Here is a 24,296-nt window from a genome sequence, read left to right on the forward strand (position 1 = left end):
ACAAAAAAGGATTGACTTTAACAACTGGCTTAGCTTCTGGTGTCAGTCCAAGGAAATCCAGTATCCATGAGACTGGGAAGACATGGTTTTCAGGCCATGCTGCTTTGCCAGAAATGGTCTGTGCCTGTCTCCTCTAGGCTTTCAGATACTGGCAAAGGCACTAGCCACCCCTGTTGTGCCTTTTTAAGGCAGTGTCAAAATAACCAACCTCCCAACATATCAAAATCCTACCTAGATAAACTCAAGGTACTGCTTCTTAATGCTAGGAGGCTAAACAAGAAACTATACTTCCTGGAAGCACTTCTCAATTTGGAAGATACTGACATCAGTGCAGTCACTGAGACATGGTTCAAAGGCATGCAAAGCAGCCCAGCCATGCAGGACTACAATGCCTTCCATATATTCAGACCACAAACTGAGTGTGAAAGAACCAATGGAGGAGGTGCATCCATCTTCATTTAGGATAAGTACACTTCCAGACTGGTCAAACAGTATGATTCTTTTGACCTACTCCTTGTCCAATTAACTATAGGTAAAGCCCTCTATCACATCATAGCTAGCTATAGGTCCCTCACCACGAAACAGGAAAAGCATACAGCATACCTGGACTTACTGGAGTCACTTGCCATACAGCCCAACACTTCACTCATAGGTGATTTTAATTATGTTACCATTAAATGGGAAACACATAACCCCAAACATGCTTTCTCAGAGGTTATTGGACTTTGTCAATGCAACTGCTCTGGAACAGCTAGTCAGCAAACCCACAAGAGGCTCAAATGTCCTGGAAATAGTACTCACTAATGTGGGAGAGCATTGCACCCCTTCCCTCAATATGATATCCTCCCTGGTAAGATCAGACTGTACATCCGTAAGATCAGACTATATATCAGTCTAATTCAATATAATTATAAGATCGTATACCACATCAAGCTCAAAACTGCTTAAGAATTTTTCTAAGACAAATTACGTACTACTAACTTATGATCTAAGAAATTTCAAAGTCCCCTTGAATGCAGATAACACAGACTCCTATGCAGTGGTGTATACCAGTGCCCTGTATAGCCACCTAAGTAGTTGTATGGAATCAGCTGTACCTGACCAAATAAAAACAAGTTCTTGCCAAAAAAAAAAACAAAAAAACAAGCCTTTTGTGGACCCCTAGTATAAACAGGCTATACAGCAAAAGAAAGAAAGTAATGTCCAAGAACAAGGGGGAAACTGGCTCAGCAGAGGAAGAAATCCCTCTATAGCTTAAACAAACAAATAACTTAAAGATCTTGTCAAGTCCTCCAAAGCTAATTACAAAGCAAAAATAGCCCACCTAACTAGGGATATTGTAAGACATTCTTTAACTACATCTGAAATCTAAAAGGGAATACCCGGCTATGTGCTGAACTGGCTGTGGATGACAGCACCCATACTCAACTAGAGGTAGTAGCTAACCTACTAGCTAATAGATTAGTAGAAAACTTCACCCCCCGTCCCCTTCAGTCATCCCCCAAAGTATACCTGCCACCATTCCTCAGCCTATTATCTCAAGAGAACAGGTCATCTTGGTGCTCTCTAAGGCCAAAAACATGGCATCAGTGAGACCAGACAACATCCTAGGGTTGCCTCTTAAACAACTTAAAACATGACCTAGCAGACCCACTTAGATCCCTGTTTAACCACAGACTGAGAACTGGCTGTGTTCCATCAGAATGGAGGACAGCACCAGCAATCCCTTTGCACAAAGGGGGGACCATCAATTGACCCTGGGAATTATACGCCATAAGCTTGACTAGCCGCACCTGCAAGGCCATGGAAAGAATCGTTACCTGTGTCCTTGTAATAAGGTCCATATTCTCCAAACTCTGGATCCAACCCAGTTTGGATTTGTTAAAGGTAGATCATGTCTGTAAAACATGGTTGACGTCTTCGAGAAAGTCACTTAGGCCCTGGACAAGGGAAAGACAGTGTATACCATTTTACACAGTCCCCACTCGGGTATTATAGAGCAACTCTCCTAGTTGGGAACTGACCCCTACATTACCAGATGGGTAGGCAACTGGCTCACCGACAGTGCACATACTGTCAAAGTGGGTGACTTCATCTGTAGCGAAAGACCAGTCACCGGTGTTGTATCACAAGGTTCTGTGCTTGGCCTCTTACTGTTTGGAATTTATTTCTCAGAAGTCCAGGCAAACTGGGACAGCCTGGGGCTGACCAAGTTCGCTGACTATTGCAAATTGGGAGCAATCATTGAGTGTCCCCCAGTGATGTTAATATACTGTGGGCAGAGTTAATGCAGACAAATGATTAGTGACAAAGCTAAAGATTAACGCTAAATGCATTATTATTCCCTTTGGGAAAGCTGAAATCCCTGGTAATTACATTACAGACAGCAACCCCCTAAGTGTAGACCCAGTGGTATGTGATCCGGATACTCAGGTTGGTAGCAATCTGAACTTTGACCATGATGTATCCACAGTAGTAAGGAAATCCTTCTATGTGGCACATCTGGTAAGTAAAGGCATCACATCTAGATCTAAGGATTTTATAATTCCATTATACTCGGCTCTCATCAGACCAATAATTGAGTATAGTGCCTCCCTTTGCATGTACTTCCCCAGACACCTAGAGAGACCAAAGAGGTTTCTCACAAAGACATTACAGGATATGTAAAACAAGTCTTACATGGAAAGACTGAAAGCTCTGTCACTGTATGCTGTCTCCTACAGGTTGCTAAGGGGCGAACTGTGCCTGGCTTACGGGGCAGTCTCTGACCCGGCCGTGATGGAAATGCTACACATTCTTGAGTCAAACTGCAGGAGGGTCACTTGCTCCAGGGATCTTAATGTGGCCTATGACAAAAACAGGTCATGCTAGAGAGATAGATACTTCTCCCAGAGATTACCACTTCTCCAGGACAAGTTTCCAGTTCATGTGAAACAGAGTCCCTCCCTGCCCATCTTCAAATGCAACCTAGATAAATGGATAGGTGGCTGCAAATTCACTCCTGGGGTGGTGCCCATGTCCGTCCTGGACAGAGGAAGTCAGTATAAACTACAATAGACCCTAACATCTGCGAACGTCACTCACCTAACCACTGACAATTGGGCCACTTCAGGATAAATATGGCTAGGCTTGTAGGGGCTCTAGGGCCATTAGCCTAGTAACCGCCTATAAACTTATGAACTAGAATTTGAAGCATGACATCCCAAATCATAAACTCCTCTTGAACTAAAACTTGAAGCATGACATCATAAATCATAACCCCCCTTGACAAAGACAACATAGGAGATATGCAGATTACCTCTGACGGATGAACATGATTCAGCACAATGGCTTTTGAATGCACAATGACTCATATGACTTCATTAATGCATTCAGGCTGTATTAGCTGTAGATATATGTTTAGCCCCCTTTTTGTGGGATCATCAGTACAGTGTACATGTAGAATCTAGCTATGTTCTGAAATAACTGGTCTATGAAAAGCCTTAAGTTCAGTAGATTTGGGGCAGGTCCAAAAGGAGGTATAATACAAAAAAGTCCTGTATCCATTTAATGTGGATGATATCATTTCCATTGTCTTAGTGACCTAGGTTGTAGTTGAAAGGGGTATGAGGAGGAATAGATTTTGGCAAATAAATATATAAAATAGGGGCATGACACTAATTACATTATTTGACAGTTTGACATCTTACTTAATATTTGCAGGCTGACTAAATAATTATTCAGATCATGATTTACCTCAAAGACTTACAAATTAATAATCTGTAACATGCATGTTTTATCGAAGTGTACGATGGAGAGGAAAGTTATGCAGTAATATTAACAAGTTAGTTGTTTAGTTACTGCTTGTTTTGTAAACTTTCGTGGAAACATCTATTGTGGTAAAAATTACAGTTCTGTTGAAATACTCTTTGCTATTAAATCAAGAGATTTTTAGGATTGACATGCATTTACAAATAATGTAATAACTCGAAAAGTAATGCTGTTACATTATTAACTATCTAAACATAGTGATTTTATTCCATTAATATTTTGTTTTGCAGACACCTTCAATAGTAAGGGAGCCACTATGAATGGAGACTTATTTGAGGTAAATTACTTTTTTATCAGTTTTTCTGAATTGTACAATTGACTGTTTGTTATATGCTAGTAGGATCTTTATCAGAAGGTTTATAAATAATTTTCTAAGTTATCAAATGGTACCAGTGGTTTTAAATATCTCATCAACTGATTGTCAGAAAACTTCACAGTAACATTCACATGAGACATAATCCTTAAACAGCAGAAACTTGCAATGCATACATGTAGTGAATGTTAACATTTTTGAAACAGATCTAATGGATTGCTTGATTCAGCACAAGGATGAAATCTGTGAATTTATTAGTGCCCAAAGTATTTTTTCCTTAGCAAATAAACTCATTTTCTTCAGATTTTATTAGGAAATATAATAACAGCTTTTCTTTGAATGTTATGCAGTTTAATAAGATGTTTGACAAGTCTTTTGAACTTTTTTTATAAGATGAGCACACACAGAAAAGTGTCAGTTTGTAATTCACGCAGTGTTTAGAAAGAAGGCACATGTCTAATTCTCCTGGATGCTGGGTAATGATCTTGGATGCTTGCTGTATCAGTGATTACAGAAATTATATGTCCTTGTTGATGTGAACATATCATTTGAGTATGACTTAGTGCCACAAATGACAGTTCATAGGTTCATAGGTAGGTACTAGGCTATCTGCCCAAAGGCATTTATAAGTTTAGCCGGAATGTGTTGGCTTTCGCTGCCCCCTTAGATTAGTTCCCTGTGACTCTGTCCAAGCAGAGCCACTGAAGTGATCCCTGGGGTAAACTTCCTGTTTCCCATCCACTCGTCAAGGTTTCTCTTGAAGAGTGTTAGTAAGGAGCTCTGCCTAATGTAGATTGGAATCTTGTTCCAGAGCATGGGAAGTCTCTGGGACAGGAATCTATCCCTCCAGCACGTCCTATTTATTGTTGTGGTGAGGTTTAGATCCCTAGAGCATGTGGCTCGAGGGGATTTGGTTTTCTTTAGGTGGAGCATGTCCATCAATTCTGAGTTGGACATGGCCTTGTATGTCAGGCAGAGATCACCTTTGAGTAGGCGGTATGCAACAGAGTACAGCTGGAGTTTCTTCAGTCGAGCTGCATAGGGCATCTGTTTGAGGCCAGTGATCCTCTTGGTGAGGTACTTCTGTGGTCTTTCCAGCTGACCACTCTATTTATAAATGGAACCTGTTGCTGTAAAACCTGGCATTCACATTCCCTTTGGTTACAGACAACTTAACGCTGGTCTGACTGGCTCATAAGTGCCTGTTCTAACTGCAGGAGCTGTCCTATGCCATGGTTCCCACCTTAATTTAACTTCAACTTTATGATTGCTTGCAGTTGTTGGAAAATTGAGAACCATATAAACAAGACTTCTTGTGCCAAGTTATTTGTAAATAGGTTCATAGGCAAGTACTAGGCTATCTGCCCAAGGGCATTTATAAGCCTAGCCAGAATGTGTTGGCTTTCGCCACCCCCTTATATTAGTTCCCTGTGCCTCTGTCCAGCAGAGCCATTAGCTCCCTGCGCCACTGTCCAGTAGAGCCACTGCAGTGATCCCCGGGGTAAATTTTCTGTTTCCGATCCACCCGTCAAGGTTTCTCTTGAAGAGTGTTAATGAGGGGCTCTGCCTGATGTATACTGGAATCCTGTTCCAAAGCATGGGGAGTCTCTGGGATAGGAATCTATCCCTCCAGCATGTCCTATTTATCATTGTGGTGAGGTTTATATTTCTAGAGCATGTGGCTCTCCGGGATTTGTTTTTTTTTTTAGGTGGAGCATGTCCATCAATTCTGGGTTGGCCTTGTATGTCAGGCAGAGATCACCTCTGAGTAAGCGGTATGCAACCGAGTACAGCTGGAGTTTTTTGAGTCGGGCTGCATAGGGCATCTGTTTGAGGCCAGTAATCCTCTTGGTGAGGTACTTTTGTGGTCTTTCCAGCTGTTGCAGGTGTCTTATAAGGTACATCCCAAATGGGGTGTTGTGTTCTATGATGGGTCTAATGAGTGATGATGTAGAGAGGCAAAATAACCTCTTTTGTTCTAGATGCAAACCCTTTTGTGATTAGGTGGGCCACATAGAAGGATTTTCTAACCACCTTGGCAATATGATTATCAAAGGAGAGATTACTATCTACTTGGTTCCCCAGATTCCTTAATACATTTTCTGTATTTAGGGGGCTACCACCTATGTGGTAGTTCGCAGGTACTTTGTTTTTTCCAAAGGGGATGACTATGCACTTTTTGGCATTTAGCTTGAGGCCATGATTTTGACACCAGGTATCCGTCTCAGTGAGACCCATCTGGAGGGTGTCTGTATCAGCCAGAGAATCAATTATGGCCCCTAGTTTGCAGTCGTCTGCGAATTTAGACAGCCTTAGTCCTCCTATGCTTGCCTGTACCTCTGAGAAGTATATACCGAACAGGAGGGGTCCTAGGACTGAGCCCTGGAGGGGGCCACTTGTAACCGGTTTAGAGTCGGATGTAGAGCCTGCAGCTCTCACCATGTGGGTTCTATCCATGAGCCAATTGGCAACCCATCTCGTAACATAGGGGTTTATGTTCAAGCTGGTGAGCTTGTCTATAATACTAGAATGGGGAATGGTGTCGAAAGCCTTTGCGAGGCCTAGGTAGGCTGTGTGGATCTCCTTTCCCTCGTCTAATGCCTTGGTAACCTTCTCAAAGAAGTCCACCAGGTTTAGAAGGCATGATCTCCCCTTAACAAAGCCAAACTGGGTAGGGTCCAAGGTTTGGAGGTTCCCAATGTCTCTGTTAATGAGTTCCATGATGATGCGTTCCATAGCCTTGCAGACTAGGCTAGTCAGGTTTATAGGGCGATAGTTCCCGGGGTCCTTTGTGGCTCCACCTTTGTGGAGCGGGATAACTGTTGCTGTGCACCACTCTGTGGGTACATAGCCTGTAGAGAGGCTGAGTTTGAACAGTGTGTTTAGGTGAGGGGTTAGTTCATTTTAGAGCTCTTGTAAGACACAGCCTGGGACACCATCCGGTACCATTGAAGCTGTGTTTTTGGCTTTGGATAGGGCTGTTTTAACCTGTGTGTCAGTGATTAATGGGGCCCTACATTCTTCTGGTATGGTTATAGGCCCTTTAGGGGGTCAGAGGGGGGTGAAGTTTGCACTAAACCTGTCTGCCAGAATGTTGGCAATATCAGTCAGTTCAATGTATTTTGTGCCATTCTGCACTAACTCAGAGCAGATCTGAGAGTTTCCGCTTAGGTTCTTGACATAGCTAAAGAACGCTGTGTGGTTATCTTTGGAGTCATTGGCAATTTTTCTTTCTAAACTAGCCTTGGATGATTTAATGAAGGATCGTAGTTTCTTGCTGATACTGATCAGGGATGTCTTTCCTTCTTGGAATTTTACTCTTTTCTGTACTAGTTTCCTCCTTCTGTTGTATAGCTTGTTTATGGCAGGGGTCCACCAGACTGGTTTCCTTTTCTTGGAGGTGTGAGTCTTGGTTTTACTTGGGATAGCATGATCCATGCATTCCTGCAGATGCTCATAGAGTGCCTTTGTAAAGGTTTCAGCAGCTTGGACAGCATTGTCCTTTAGCATGGGGGCTGTGAACCTTTCCACCCCTGTCTTAAGTAATGTGAAGTTTGCTTTTGAAAATTTTTCATGGTGGTTTCCTTGATTGGGGGTGGGGGCGGAATGTGGATATCCAGAGTGATTAGTCTATGGTCTGATCTAACCAGAGAGGGGTTGACCTCCGGTGTAGAACACTGGTCGCCCATGTTGGTGATGACCAGGTCCAATATGTTGCTCCCTCTGGTGGGGGTGTTGACCAGTTAATCCAGGGCATTTGAGTTTATAAATTCTAGAAAGCGTTGGGCAAGGGAGTTAGTACTTGAGTAGTTCTCCCAGTTTATGTTTGGGTAATTGAAATCACCCAGTGTTAGGGTGTTTGGCAGGACCTTTATATTTCCCAGTGTCTCCAGAAATGCGGAATGGGGGTCCTGGGCCATGGTGGGTGATCTGTAGCAAGCTACAATTTGGATTGCAGTTTTTACCATTATTAGTTGCACATGGATGATCTCTGATGCATTGTGCTGCGCCACTAACCTGGATTTGTGGGTATCCTTGAAGAATATGGATACACCCCCACCTTTTTTATTTCGGTCCTGGTTCTGTGGCCGAAAGGTATGGTATGAGTTATAGCCTAGTAGTGCTGGGGTGCTCTCAGGATCCTTAAACCAGGTTTCTGTTACTGCACAGATGTCGATGTTCTCCATACTGAGGAGAGCCTTGAGTGTATGCATTTTGAGGTTTAGACTTCTGGCGTTGAGTAGCATTACCCTTAGTTTTTGGTTACTTGTGCTATTTATGATGTTGGGTTTGTCTTGAGCCCTGCCTAAAAAAGCCACTATGGGACGGCAAGAGCCTTGGCCAGTATTCGAAAGCCTAAGAGTGACAGGTGCAAGCCATCTCTTGTGAAGCAATGTGGCTTGTCGAGCATGTCATCCCAGGCAGACAGATACTGGATCCCCTTTGAATGACACCGGAAACTTAGCCATTTGTTAAAATTGATCATTTTTTCTTTATACTGTGGCATCATTCTTGGTGAGGGCAGGATGCTACTCAGGGTCAGTGTCATACCGGCCTGGGCTACATGATCAGAGAGCTCTTCCATGTCTCTTTTCACGTAGTCCAGGGAGGTACGTCTCAGGTCATTCACACCAACATGGACAATGATAGAGTTGTATTTGTACTTGTACTGGAGTGACCTGAGTGCTTGTGTTATGTGGCGGATCCTGGCACCCAACAGGCAGCTAACTGTAACCTTCTCCGTGTCCAGCCTAGTTAGTGGGACATCAGTGTGCCTGACTATAGAGGCGCCTATTACTAGTGTGTTGGGTATGTTATTTTGCGTTAAGGGCTGTGATTGCATGGCACACTGATTATGTGAAGTATGTGTTTCATGGTTGGTGATGGGGTGCGGAGGTTGCTTTGATATCTGCTTTGGAGGTCTCTGTTGCTTTTGCAGATTTTTATTTAGAGCCTCCGAGTATGTTTTCATGTATTCATGTGTGTTATTTGCCTGTGTTGGTTTATTAGGTCTATGTAAGACTAGTGGTGTGTTGCAGGTATTACCGTTCTCCTCTTGACTGTCAGTTCCAGTCTTGGGTTGAGAGAGCTTTGCCTCCAGTTTGGCTGTATAATTGCATCTCTCGCATCTATTAGTGTCTGGTGGTAGGAGGAGAGGGTTGTCTGTGTACATGAGGCAGTTGTAACATTGCCTCAAAATGCCCAGATTCACCAGTTGGACTGGAGAGTACACCAGAAACTGCCCTTTGGACATGCCTGAATAGGTAGAGTAATCTGTTTTTCTGATTGGCTGTTGGGGACGAATTGAGAGCCTTGGCCTTCTGGACAGTATGGGGGGGGTCTAGTGCTAGGGTTAATTAGTGCTTGCTATGAGTTTTAAGCAAGTGCTTGACTGTGAAATGAATAGTTTGAGTGCTAAAACTGAAGGTTTGTCTAGTTCCAAGGGAAAAATTGAAGAGTACACTTCGTGGAGCCGAGAATAGTTTAACTCTAGCTAAGTGGTGCTGCCTGGTGCACAAAACGACACAAATGCGGTTTTTATAGCAGGGAAGTGAAAGAGATAGAAATTAGCCCAAAATGGCTGATAAACTACTAACTTCTGGGCTGAAACCACTCCTCCAGGGACAGATAGGCTGCTCAAAGCTCCCCTCTCTCACAGGTGAGCAGGGAAACTTCCTTCTATCCAAGTAAGGTATGGGCAACACAAAAACTTGTAACACAGTCCTGGATTCAGCAATAACCTGAAAACTGGACTATACTAGTTCAGAAAGGCGGGAAACAAGTATTTATTTTTCTTTCAGAAAATAGAGCAGATTCAATCAAAATTAGCCCAAAATGGCCAATAAACTACTAACTTCTGGGCTGAAACCACTCCTCCAGGGACAGATAGGCTGCTCAAAGCTCCCCTCTCTCACAGGTGAACAGAGAAACTTCCTTCTATCCAATTAAGATATGGGCAACACAGAAACTTGTAACACAGCCCTGGATTCAGCAATAACCTGAAAACTGGACTGCACTAGTTCAGAAAGGCGGGAAACAAGTATATTTTTTTGTTGTTTTTTTTTCAGAAAATAGAGCAGATACAATCAAAACAATACTTTACCCAATTAACCAGTTAAAAAGCTCAAAACTGAGCCCTGTTCCAGCAGTCTTCAATCAGACAAGTTCTAACTGAGCAGTCCTGCCACTAGGGTACGGAGAAACCTTCGCCAAAAAAGACGGCCTGGATCAGTGCACAAGTTATACAAACAAAGCTAGATCTAGCTGTCCTGAATCTAGTCTATGCTGCAGCAAACAAGGCATACCGATTTCAGAAAGAAACAGTTCAAGTAAGCATGCGCAATAAGCCTTTAAATAGAAATTCCCAGCTCAGAAGGGCAGAATCTAGCCTCTCCTCCCACAAGAGTGCAGACCACAAACCTTCTTAATGTAAAATAACTGGCCTGAAGCCCAAGTGCTTAACCGAGAACTAATACACTTTTAGAATAACAGACACTGAGCCATCAATCAGCAGTTCCCAACTTAGAAGGATGTACGCTACCTGTCCTGCCACAACAGTGCAGACCACAAACCTTCTTAATGTAAAACAACTGGTTTGAAACCCAAGTGCTTAAACCAAGGGCCTTAGAATAACAGTTACAATTTAATCAGGCTACTAACAAGCAGTAATAAAGGCAGCAGAATAAATTAAATTGAGTACTTTTAAGAAGAGGCAAAAGCAAAATAAGGTAATAAAGTAGAAAGAAACACAAATACAGTAAAGCAGATGAAGTGCAATTTTTTTTTTTTTTTTTGGAGAGGGAGGAAACAGAGCAGATTAAGATACTATAGGGGAATGTCCTTCCGTAGTGCTCTCTCTGTACACTGCAGAGGAGATGGGACTGGTAGAAGTGTCTGAAATCAAAATATGATCTCACTGTACTCAGTTGAGTGAGCAAATGAGATGGGTCCAGGAGGTGTGTGCAGAAACAGATTTACAGCAGGGGCGGGCAATTCCAAAGCCACCAAGATTAACACCACAACAGGAAACAGAGCAGGGGGGGTGGGGAACAAACTGCAGAGAGACAGAGGCACAATATTTACAGAATCAAAGATGCACAATATTTACTTACTCAAATCTTAAATAAGTGCAGAGAAAAGTATACTTAAATCAGTTTGTGCCTGGTTGATACATGCAGACAAGTCTCAATAGCCAGCAACTCCGATTAAAATGATTACTAGAAGTGTAACCAACACAGATTTTAATGCTAGCAGAAACCCCCAAGTTAACTAACACTAACAAGGGAATTTCAAATCAGTCTAACAACTTTCAATGAGCCCAGATGGCTACACTTTTTCACACTTCAGGCAACTTAACTGCAGAGAGACAGACACACAATATTTACTGAATCAAAGATTCACAATATTTACTGACTCAAATCTTAAATAAGTGCAGAGAAAAGTATAGTTAAATCAGCTTGTGTCCAGTTGATATATGCAGACAAGTCTCAGTAGCCAGCAACTCTGATTAAAAAGCTTTTTCAGACCTTTACTAATCTATCCTACTATCATCTGTGTACAGTCAATATTGGAAGCGCAGGAATGGTATGTACCCATGCGTAGAGAAGTGCTGGTTTACTGCGTAAGGGTCATAATAAGTGATTAAGCTGAGGCATTTGGGTCAGAGAAATCTAAATACTGTTAATTAGTGTTTCTGTTTTTTGTTTGCTACATTAATTCCTTGTTGCATTTTGAATTAATCAGACTTAGGGCATTTTATACATGTCATTTTTGTTCCCAAGTCTTCAAAGATACTAAGTAATAAACCTGTCCCTTTTCTTATTTTTATTAGGTTTTCTTTCTTACAGAAGAATATATTAGACTTATTAATCATAGTAAACACAGTTGTGTGAAAAATGCCATAAATGAAGTTACAGTGTCATTGCTGTGGGAATACATAGCATGAGTGGACATTGGCTAGAGGCAGACGACATTCCCCTGACCTTATCTTTTTCATTGCTTAGACTTTTTTAAGAGACATGGATACAGTTTCTGGCTGCAGCCACAGTAATTTTTGTTGTTGTCCTGGAACCATCAAATATAGCATGACAACAGATGCTTTTGGAAAAAGCTACAAGCGCATTAAAAATAATATTAACCAAAGTACACACAAGCAGGATAATAACCTGTTATGATAAATCTAAAATAATGCAGTGCTTTGGAGGGTGAGAAACACACAGACATTCTATGGATTAACGCTTACAGTATAATAAATTGCACTAACAACTCCAACAGTCAGTAAACTGATAGGAAACTCGAGCTGACTATATAAAAGATTGCCAGACCCACAATATGTAGGATTAAGGATGTTGAGAGAGGCAGCTTGTCATGCAAGACTGAACATATTATTCAAACATCAAGTGCATGTACTTACAAATGTGTACTATGTTCATCACTGGGGTCATTGCTGCAGGCTTGGGAAAGTATATGCCAGTATGCCCTGTGCTTTTATTTCCCTGTACTGCATAAATGGTTGATGCCATGTCTTGCAATACAGCCAAAGACTAAGTATCCTATGTGTAATACTTAGAGAATGTGAGCATGGGTATCAAGAGATAATTTTGGTATCATCATGAAATACTCCTTACTATTAAATCAAGAGATTTTAGGTTTAACATGCAGAACTTTGCTTTCTTGTTAAATTAATCTTGGTGTGAAGCGATCGTATAGCTGATTGTGTAAGTGTCATATGTGAAGCCTGATTGTCTTGGCTAGAAAGGGTCTGTAAGCATGAAATTTCCTCATTTCACTTTTTGAAACATTGTAGAATTAGAGGTGATAGAAGAAATGCATAAATTAGCCTCTGGTTTTAGCTAATGGAAAAGGCATTTGCAGTCTTCAGTTGACTATACAAAAGAATATGAAAGTTGATTTATTCTTGGGGGGCAACCCCATTGTTCACTTATACTGAAAAATGCTTTTCTGTCCAGTTTACTTTCATGAAAGATTGAGAGTTCTGTTGCTTTTGCTGACTTTGAGTGTAAAAGGCCTAGACTAACAAGTCCACATGGAATTCCTTTATCCCTATTATCATTGGTAGCTGGCATGGGGAATGTCTGCCTTCTTGCTAACTGATGAACTTATGCTTTGTTTTTTGCAGTTTGTAAGGCATGTGATTTTAGGGCTGGCCTGAAAGCTGTCGATGACATGTAGCTTGCAAGCATGTCTTTGAGTTTATGTAGCATTCCTTTCAGAATGGGAACCAAAGGCCTTGCAATTTCAGATCCTGCATGTGGGTTTCACAGTTGGTCATAGGTTTGTGGTTTAGAATATGGAGATGCAAAAGTAGAGGCCAGCACTAAATGTGGTTTGAATAACTCGATTTTATTTAAACACCAAAAGGGCAGGGCAAAAGACCCTTTAACCCCACAAAAATCCAACCAGACCGGTTTTGGCTGAAATAGCCTTCCTCAGTGTTAAACAGCAGATAGTCACATCCCATAATTTATACAAATTCATTAATTAAACACAGTTGCCTATTGGTTAATTACAAATGATCATTTAATCCAGGCTGAAAGAGCCCGCCTAATTTAATAATCCATTTTTTCTCCTAAGTATTAAGAATAGTATGCCACCCAGATTTATTATTCCTGTCACCAACTATTTTATCAATAACAGTAAATTTCTAGGAGGCATTAACATGTTTGTGTGTGTGCTTGTATAAGGCATTTGATTGTCTCTTGTTCCTAATATTGCTCAAATGTTCACCAATTCGTAAACATAATGGTATAGATGTGTAGCCAATGTAGAATGCAGAACATGTACATATTGCCAACTATATTACCCAGTCCAACCCACAATTGGCCAAAAATCTAATATCATAGACCATCGGAGTATTTCTACTGCTGAACTGTTTAGTTTTATTTACTCTAACGCAGTGTGTAAAATACCCACAAGGTACACAACCGCTTAAAACCTCCTCTGTGATGGTAAGTCATTGTTGTACCATGGGTGCCCCCTTAAGGTGCTTGTAATGACTGAAATAAGAACCCAGTGTCCTCCCTCTCTGAAACGAAAATAAGCATCTCTTGCCTAAAATATCGGATAGCCTGTTCTCCAATAGCAAAATATTCCAATGCCTATTAATAATAACCATGAATGCCTGCGTATTACGTCCATATGTGGTGACTAGCCTTAGATCCAATGTCTTATCTGATGAATGTTCCTTGTATGACAGTAGGTCCTTCCTATCCTGGCTAGAAGCCCAGTTGCTGGCAGAAATTATATTGCCATATTTATAACCACGATTTTGGAATCTTTGTACCAAATCACCCTTATATTGTTCATATTTTTCCATATTGGAGCAAACTCATTTAACCCGAAGGAACTGTGATTTGGGGATGTTTCTAATAATATGTTGTGGGTGAAAGCTGGATGTATGGAGTAATGAATTATATTGTGGGTATTTCTGAAAAATTTCACTATCTAAGGTGTTATCTTCCTTCCTTGTAATAAGGACATCCAGAAAAGTAATCTGGTCTGTATGGTAATGGACAGTGAATTGGATTCCCCACTTATTCCCATTTAAATATTCTACAAATTCCAAAAGGTATGTGCTATCCGCTCTCCAAACCAACCAACAGTCATCCAGGTTAATGCCTCCAAATATCAGTTTTATCCAGGTACAAATTATGTGCAGGGTCATAAATAAGATGATCCTCCACATAGTCCATAAGTAAATTGGCATAAGTGGGGGCAAAAGAAGCCATCATTGCTGTACCCTGTATTTGCCAATAACACTGGTCCTGAAAATATAGAGCGTTCTTAGTTAAAACATGCTCTGCTAAACACACCAGAAATGTGTTAAATCCAGGTTGATAAAGTTCATTTTTTTCCAACCAATATTGTAATGCACAAAGACCAGCCCAGTGTGGAATGTTAGTGTAAAGGGCCGTGATATCGAGTGTGCGTAGGAGCCAACCCAGTTCTAACTGCATTTCAAATATAATACCTAAAAATTGGGTGGTATCCTATATACGTGCTCTGATAAATTTCAATAATGGTTACAAATACTTGGTTAGGAACTGCGAAAGTGGTTTGGTAAGTGACTCTCTGCCTGATAAGATAAGACTCTCTGGTGGATTGTTTAAATCCTTGTGTATTTTAGGCAAGAGGTAAAAATACTGTGATTTGGGATCCTGTACCATTAAATGGTATACATCAGACTCTGTAATTATACCTTCCTCCCCAGCTTGCTTTAGAAAAGCATCTATTTCTATCTTGAACCTAAAGGTAGGATCCAGGGGCATTAACATGTAGAACCAACCATCCCTCAGTTGATTTTGGGCTTCATTAAAATACATCGCCCAGTCCATAACTACCACAGCTCCTCCTTTTATCAGCAGGTAACACTACTATATTCTTATTATTTTGTAAGGTTAGAAACCACCTATAATTTGATCTTTGAGAGATTATGTGGTGATATATGGTGTTCATGAGCATGAAAATGTAAATCTTTGAGAACATTGGACTGAATGGCCGCCACCTGCTGTTGCATAAGTGGGATAAAAGAAATCTATGAAATTTAAGAGTTAGTATTCGTGCTAGTAGTTTCACCATCAAAAAACAATCTTAAATTAAGTAAACAACAAAAAGATACTACATCTTTTGCCAAAGAATCTTCAGATACAAAAAACCCATTACAAAACATAAACCTTTATTGAGTACCTGTATTTCCACCACAGAGAGGGGAACAGATGAAATATTCAAAACATTACAAGTATTCTTTATTTTTGTACCATTAGTTTGAGAAGACTCTCGAGATCCCTTACTTCCCCTATGTTTTCTGCCACTTCTATGTGTCCAGGCCCTAAAGGGGCATCCACATTCCATCTCTTAGGGATAGGTGATTCTAAAATATGATTACTATCCACATCCGTGGCCGAGGAAGAGTCCTCACCATATGGATTGGTGTACCCCCCCCCCCCCCTCTAGATTTCTTTAGGATTGATTTCGGTCTTTTTCTTTTCTGAATGTGGGTTCTAACCTCTGACTGACCAAATTTAACTTGTTTGTATGATCCAAAGGGTTTTTCTCGATCATAATCCCCCATATCCCGGTTAAATGTTTTGATTTTTTATTAAATTAGGAGGACTCTTTCAGCCTGGATTAAATGATCATTTGTAATTAACCAACTGTTTAATTAATGAATTTGTATAAATTATGGGATGTGACTGTCTGCTGTTTAACACTGAGGAAAGCTATTTCAGCTGAAACTGGTCTGGCTGGGTTTTTGTGGGGTTAAAGGGTCTTTTGCCCTGCCCTTTTGGTGTTTATGGCTAAATAAAATCGAGTTATTCAAACCACATTTAGTGCTGGCCTCTATTTTTGCATTTACTTAAAGTTTATTGGGCATGTGCACTTGCTGTACTTGCGAGGGCCATTTTGGCTTAGAGTGTAGAGAACAAAGGGGAGTCTTTGGTTAATGGCAGTCTGGATGTGAGACTAGTGATAGACCTCCACAGAAACTGGTTTCACTGTAAGGACAAGATTCTTTATTGTCACTCAACCTGCTTATGTGTAGCCTGGAGTTGGCCCAATGAGAGTCTATTAAGATATGTAGAGCCAAGGGCCCTTAAAAATACCCTTACTGTCGATGTTTTCTGTGGTGAAATACGTAAGAGAAAGTCCATCATCATTTATATGTTGTCCTGGTGCAAGATCCTAGAAACGTTGGTATGTAGGATTGTCCCAGAAATGTCTTTATCTGGGAAACGGACAGGTCTTCTCTCTTTTTCTTGTCAAACATGTTTATTTATTAGATGCACTGAAGAGTGTCTTGAACTGCAGAATGTTCAACTCAGAATATTAATGCCATGAGTTATTTACAAGCTTAATACTATATTTCTGAGTTTAATTCCCTCAGTCTCCATTTGCCTGCTGTGTAACTCTGAGGAAGTCATCTGACTCAACAATGTTCCCGGACTTCCACTGAAAATGGGCCTCAACCCAGTTGGACAACTTTGTTAATAAAACATATAAATGAATGAATGAAAAAAAAAGGACCTGGCTTAGCTATGGCAGTCTTCCAGATAAGGGTGTATGTGAATGCTCTTGTGTGCCTTACATTCTGTGTACTTCAAGAGATTGCAGTACTCTTTTCAAAAAGGTTCCACAATGGCACCTTCTAGTCAGGGTGACAAGCTATAGACATCTTGTTAAATGATGGTGCCTAAGACTTAAATGATAGTGCCTAGGACATTTGAGTACTACTTGGGATGTGCATTTAGCTAAAATGATTGCTGAGTATGAAATTTCTTACCAAAACAGTTTGAACGTCAGTTATGCTGCAGAACTTTTAAAAATGAACTCTTCTTTTTGAAGCAATCCCCAAACTGCATTAGCTGGGGTTTCAAGGGGAGAACGGTCTGCTAATGATTGGCAGTAGGTTTTTACGGTGCCGAGTTGCCACCTCAATGCCCAACCTTCAACGAAGGCACGCCCATTCACACATGTCTTTCGGAACGCCACTTGACCGCGGGGAGGACATGCAGACTCCACACAGAAGGCACTCCCCGCACTCCAGCTAAGAATCAAACGGGAGAACATGTGCTTCAGTGAACTTTGCATTTTCATTTTTCCATTTCATTTTTTCACTACTGAATAATTGTCTGCTGCCTGTTTTTCTCTCTCTGTAAGAATCAGGCTTCCAGGACTGACTTTCTCTAATCTTTTTCCAGACCCCTTCTGGGCCACTATCTCCCTATCCACCCTATGGTGAAAGGTCTCTCTTTTTTTTTTTTTTTTTTTTTAAGGAGAAAAGGGTGTGATACAAGGAAATGCCTCTTCTCCTTCACTCTGGACATCTTGTTTATCTCCTCCTCTGAGACATCTGGATATTATGTTTTGATTCTCCAATGGACCATTTTTATCCCTTAACATTTTGCCCAACTGGATTGCTCTACTGCATATTATATGCGGACTCACTACTCCCCGTACATATATTTTTTGTATTAATATCAGCACTGTTGCTTATAAGCACTGTGGGCTTAAATGCTGAGTTACAATATTAAGGGGATCAACTGTTTGACATGTGAGTGTTTAAGATAACTGAAACAGATCTTTGCATTTTTATTGTTGTCTGATATATTCTTTATTGAGTGAGAGCTTTTTACCCCTGTTCCCTGCTGTAAAGGAACTCAATGAACTATGTTGTCCAGGAAAAAAATAATGCAGGAATTGTATAAGTAAATAATGAAGTAAAGTAGTATCCATAGTTGGATAGCACATTTTGTAGTGTGTGATCTTGTGTGTGTGTGTGTGTGTGTGTGTGTGTGTGTGTGTGTGTGTGTGTGTGTGTGTGTGTGCGCGCGCGCACATAGACTTACACCAACCTTTTTAGCTGTTTGTGCCATTTTTCCCCCTTCAAAGAAACATCACCAAAGTCTTGAGTCAGTTTGTCAGTTTAAGAAACTTTTATCAGTTGGGCCCATATGAATTAGGCATATTTATAGCTCTATTATAGCTCTATTAATCGAGGCAGCAAATGTGGGAACCCTCTCACGAAGTCTGTCTAGGATTACTCTTTGTTATTTAGTAGTCTTCTCTGTCTTTTTTGGATCTTTTTGTAGCAGCTAGGTGAAAAACAGCATGATCAACCATATGGATTGAATAGAAGCATTTAAGTCGCTCCCAAACTTTGGGAGATCTGTCTAGTTTCTTTGACAATGGTGTTTATGAATCAGGGCCTTGGAACAGAGAAATATCAAATCATGAAAAGGACTGTTAAGAGGAACTACCAAAGGACTGGGCATGTCATACAGCTCAGTGTACCTGTTTTTGGGGAAGAGACTTCAAAAGAGTCTTACGTAAAACTCTTTTTCATTAAATTTAAGGTTTCTCCAAATGAGATGCTCTGTAAAGGAGAGCCAGAAAACATTATGAATGCTATGAATGTTTTTAAAAAAGTGTTGTAGACCTAAATTACTTATAATATTTAAGAATCTTACATGAGAGCAGATAACAAGAATAATATGTATAAAGAGGAATGGCTTACCTTAAAGCAATTAAGAAGTTAAAGAGAGAAATTTATTGATTGTAAATGTGATAATGGATGTAATGTAGTTGTGAATCATTCCAATTATCTCTGCATGTGTAAAACATTATTGAACATGGAAAGGGATTGCTCTGAAATAGTAATTTGGTTTGTGTTTTCCAATTAGAGTTACTTGATATAAATTGTGTTGTGGAATAGTTTTTTGTCCCAAGTGGGTATAGCTCTACTTTATGTCAAACATCCTCTGCACAATATTTTTTCTATCCCCAAAATACATAAAGACCGATGGAATCCACTTGGTAGACTAATTAATTGTTTCTGGTGTAGGCACCTATTTAGAAACTAATCCAACAAGGAACAAAACGACTCCTTAAACATGAAAGTAAGATGGCTCCCACCGTCTATGCTCTTGTACAAGGTTGCGAGTGACACACGACTCGAATAAGGATAAAAAATAAATAAATTTAATGACAGACTAAAACTCGTAGTACATCCACAAACCAATAATTCATATAACGGTTAAGCGCTTTCATCTGCTGAATGCAGACTTCTTCAGAACAGGTGACACAGTTACTTCACTTCCTTTTAAATACTTTTTGGTGCCAAGATTTCCAAACATCTAATTTAAATGTTTTTACAAACCATTTGGCGCCAATCGTCCATTCATAACATTTAAAGTGCAACTCCAGCAGAACTTAATGCAGCACATATATACAGACTTCCTACAAGTAATCCATTTCCTTTACATATAATACAGTTCAAACTTATATTTAATTATATGCATTAAATAAAATCCTATATAATAAAATGACATATAGTGACTTAAAACTAAAAATAAAAAATAAAAATGTTTACACTCTATGTATGTTTAATGGATGTATAGAGTGTAAACATTTTTAGTTTTTGGTTTGTGGATGGACTACGAGTTTTAGTCTGTCATTAAATTTATTTATTTTTTATCCTTATTCGAGTCATGTGTCACTCACAACCTTGTACCTATTTAGAAAATGGTGGGTTATTGTTAGATTTCTTACTTCAGGGCTTTGTAACACAGACTAGTTCTTATGCTAAAAATACTGCTGATGTTGTAGAGTAAGTGAGTAGTAGTATATGGGAAATGATTTTTACTGGTTGTCAGTGGGTATGGAGGATTTGTATACTAGTATCCCACATGAATATAGTATGAGGTCATTTTCACATTGTTTTGGGTGAGGGGTCTTACTCATCCTATATATTATTTTTACTTAATTTTTGTTTAACTCATAATGTATCTAGGTATGGTAAGAATTAGTGGAACAGTGATGAGAGCTTCATTTACTTCTTTGCTTGCTAATATATTTATGGTTTATTTTGAGATGGAGTATATCAGTTGAAATTTTTTTTTCTTAAGATGGTTGAATGTTCATTTTACTTTTGGGGGATGAGAAAGTGCATTAAAGTGCTTCTGACTATTTATTTTAACCTGGAAAAATTTTACTTTTGCTGACTTTTATTTTTTATTTTACATTTGTTTACCGGGAAATCCGATTGGACGCACTTCCTTTTTCAGTGGAGACCCTGGGAGAAAAGCTCCAGTTACAGACCTATCAGAGTTTAACAAGCATACAACGAAGTAAAGAAAGTTCCAGCTACAGACTTTACAGATGTTAACAAACATTAAGGGAATTACAGAATTGTTAGCAAATAACAGTTACATAATGGTGGAGAATAAAATTCTGTAGAAGGAAGCATTCACATTATACATCATAAATGAGTAAGTACAACTTAAATGATACTGAAAGCTATTTTCATACAGTTTATGTTAACTATTGGAGTGCGATACTCTTCAAGGACAATGATTTACAAAGAGTTTAAGGAAGGGCCTATCCAGGAGAGTTGCAAGAACATAGCCAAGTGCCCATTAAGCGTGACTTAAGGAGCTTTTTAAATTGTGAGATAGAGCAGTTGGAAGTTATTGGAGTTGACAGCCTATTCCATATTTTAGGAATAACATTATAGGAGAGATTTTCCAGATACTTGGTTGGCTTTGGTGGTATTTAGAAGGTGGTGGTTACTTGAGCGGAGAGATTGAGAAGTGGTATATGGTTGTATAAGATTTTGGAGGGCAGGGGTTTTATCAGGGTGGTGGAGTATTTTGTGGGCAAAAGTTAGTTGATTAAAGTGTAGCAGCGGAGGACGTTTGAGCCAGTTTAGCTGTTTAAGAGATGTACAGTGATGTGTCCTGTATGTGGCATCAGTGGCAAACCTGGGAATTTTTATTGCAGCAAGATTCCAGTTTGTTTGAGTCAGTTTTGCAGAGATTGGTTAGTACTGGGGAGGCATCGAGGAGGGTTGATAATAAATGTGTATGAGCTGTAGTGGCTTTTGTGTATCTTGTAAGAGATTGTTCGTTTCTATACAAGAGACCTAGTTTCTTGTGAACCTGCTTGATGGTTTGGGATATGTGAATATCAAATTTTAAGTTATTGTCAATTTTGACACCAAGTAGTTTAGTGTGAGTTATTGGGGTGATCATAGTTTTATTTTTGCACAGGATATTAAAAGACTGGGAAGACAAGGGGGATCTTGGGCTAAATAGAAGGAGCTTTATTTTGTTGGGATTCAGAATGAGTTGGGAGTTAGTGAGCCATGTTTCAACAGATAGAAAGGAATGTTGGGTTATGGTGTGGAGCTCTTGTACTGTGGGGGCTGCACATATTACAGTGGAGTCATCTGTATATTGTACTACAGAGGCATGTGGTGTGGTGTGAAGGTGCTGAGCTGGTTGGTGAACAGGGTGAATAGTAGAAGTCCAGGGATGGAGTCTTGTGGAACCCCTAAGGCAACTGGAAGGGGAGGGGAAAGGTAGTGTTGCCATTGGACGGCCTGCAGTCAACCTGATTTGTAGCTTTGTTACCGTGTGATAGTGGAGCTGCTAAGGTTTAGGGTGGAAAGAATATTGATGAGTTTGTGATTTATCATATCAAAGGCTTTGGACAAGTCCAAAAATATGGTAGATACAAATTGTCCATTGTTTCTGTAGTGGATAACTGTGTTAGTAAAGGACATTAGTGCTGTGGTGAAAGGGTCGAAAACCATGATGGGTGTTTAATAGTAGTCTGTGTGTGAGAAGGTAGGAAGATTTGTGCTTAGCATCTCCAGAAAAGAATCAGCATTTGAGGTTTGACCATGGAACAAACTGTCTGTCCCTCAGTCAGAACTTCTTCCAGCCACATAAAGAATAAGTTAACTAAACAGCATTTGCCAAAAGAACAGGCTAGTAATTTGTTTCCACCATGGGTAAGCAACTCTGCTGTGGCCAAAGCTGGTTGCTCTGACCACTCATCTTTTTCCACGGATCCCTCTGGCGTTGTCCATACAGCCACTATGGACCGGGGGTTGGTCACGTCCTCTACAGTTGTTGGAGTCTCCTCAGTGCGCAAGGGAGAGCCACTTGGGACAGGGAAGATGCACCTGCATGGCCAGAATGTTGTGCCCATCCCCAAGGGAAATGTTACTGCCATTAATAAACCTTTTTGCTCCAACAACAGAAAACTCAACATTTATCTTTTCCTGAACCAGTTCTTATGGATTTGAGTATTTTATTGGGACTAGCTCAGAGTCTTGTATAGGCTATTGACACTTCTTTTAAGGAGGTTTGTGGGAAAGGAAAAAAGGACTCCCTTTTTCCTGAAGAGATTCAACATTTTGAATCTATAGAGGAATGTGATGGGACAGATGCACTTTTTTCTCCTCAGATTTCTGATTCAGATTCAGAGAAAAGCAAAGTGTTTGAATTTCCCTGGGAGGGATTCCCTTTTCCCCGAGTCCATTTCCATAATGCGACTAAGTTTTCAATGAGAAAACACTGAGGTTTCTCAATCCCCTCAGAAAATACTATGAGTTATTACAACAGGAATTCCCAGAACCATCACACATCCTCAAGTGATGTCAGAACTGGAGGATGTGTTTGTCTAAGCCTGTGGTTTCCCTGACAGCCAGCCCACTGCTCCTAAGAAAGCATGTATAATGCACAAAGTTCATTAGTCTTTCACATTTCTATACTCTCATCCCAGACCTGACCCAGCAGTTGTAGTTTTAGATAATTCAGCTGTTGCAAAACATTTTGTTAATTCTAATCCTTCTCATTCTGATGTGGATGGTAAAGCTATTGATAAAGATGCAGAATTATACACCCTTTCCCCAAATTTGACTTTTAGAATTCTGAATTGTCAGGCTCATGTGTTCAGCTTTATTTAGACTAATTGTGAAAGTATGATGACTATTTTATCTGCAGTTCCTTCCTGTGATGAAAAAAATCTAATTTGTGTGGTTTATGTTTTCCATTTCTCAAGTCTCTACTTATTGTTTAAAAGTATGTTTATGGCTCTCTATATACTGCATCCAGGGCTGTTGTTGCTGGTACTGTGTTGAGGAAGTTCGTGAAGCTGCTTTCTCAGAACCTCCCAGAAGATGTCAAACATGAGATTTTGAATTTTCCTTCAGATAGAGACTTATATTTTGGACCCTTTGCTACAGAGGTTGACAAAAAAGTGATGAGAGAGAGAAGCTGATTTAGAGAATGTCTCACTTGTTTCAGCTCCCTTTCTCACAATTTTCCAAGGGATTGTTCTACCCCTCATCCAGTTTTGGCAAGAAACAAAATAGAGTCTCAGCAGAATGCTGGTAAGCAAACATTTAAAAAGCAATGGCTGTGAGGTTCCAAAAAGAAAGCAGAAACCCCCTCAGAACAAATGACACTCAAATAAGGTAAAATAACTATTTAAGGGATCCTGTCTGCCCTTCCACCCTGGCAGTCTAATGTCCCTTCCAGAAAGTCTGAATCTCATCATCTGTGTATGGCAGCAGATTTTTTTCAGGCAAATGGCTTCTGAGGCTGATCTAGCAAGGATACAAACAGCAAGGGGAAGAAATTCCTCTTTTCCAGGGAACTCCTCCACATCTGTCAGACCACACTCTTTTGTTTCCTTCTGTCCTACAATACTTGTTGTCTCAGGGGGTAGAAGCAGTTCCCCCTTTCCACTTGGGAAAATAATTTTATTCAAGAATATTTTAGTGCCACAGAAAGAAAGTTAGTAAAGACCAGTTTTGGATCTCTCTTTCCTAAACCAGTTTGTGATACTGCCTGAGTTCATACTG

The 24,296-nt window shown here is 40.1% G+C and overlaps 1 protein-coding gene across 2 annotated transcripts in view; it reads left to right on the forward strand.

Moving 5' to 3' along the window:
• The window catches only part of CLTB (clathrin light chain B), a 528,182-nt gene that overhangs the window by 273,120 nt on the left and 230,766 nt on the right, over positions 1-24,296 (forward strand). For both annotated transcript variants that reach the window (XM_044069363.1, XM_044069364.1), the window contains exon 2: positions 4,041-4,087. In XM_044069363.1, coding sequence (XP_043925298.1) covers positions 4,041-4,087 — 47 coding nt within the window. The remainder of the gene's footprint in view (positions 1-4,040; positions 4,088-24,296) is intronic.

Source organism: Protopterus annectens, chromosome 4.part0 (assembly GCF_019279795.1).
Source record: "Protopterus annectens isolate FY-2018-M chromosome 4.part0, PAN1.0, whole genome shotgun sequence".
Taxonomy (NCBI): Eukaryota; Metazoa; Chordata; order Ceratodontiformes; family Protopteridae; genus Protopterus; species Protopterus annectens.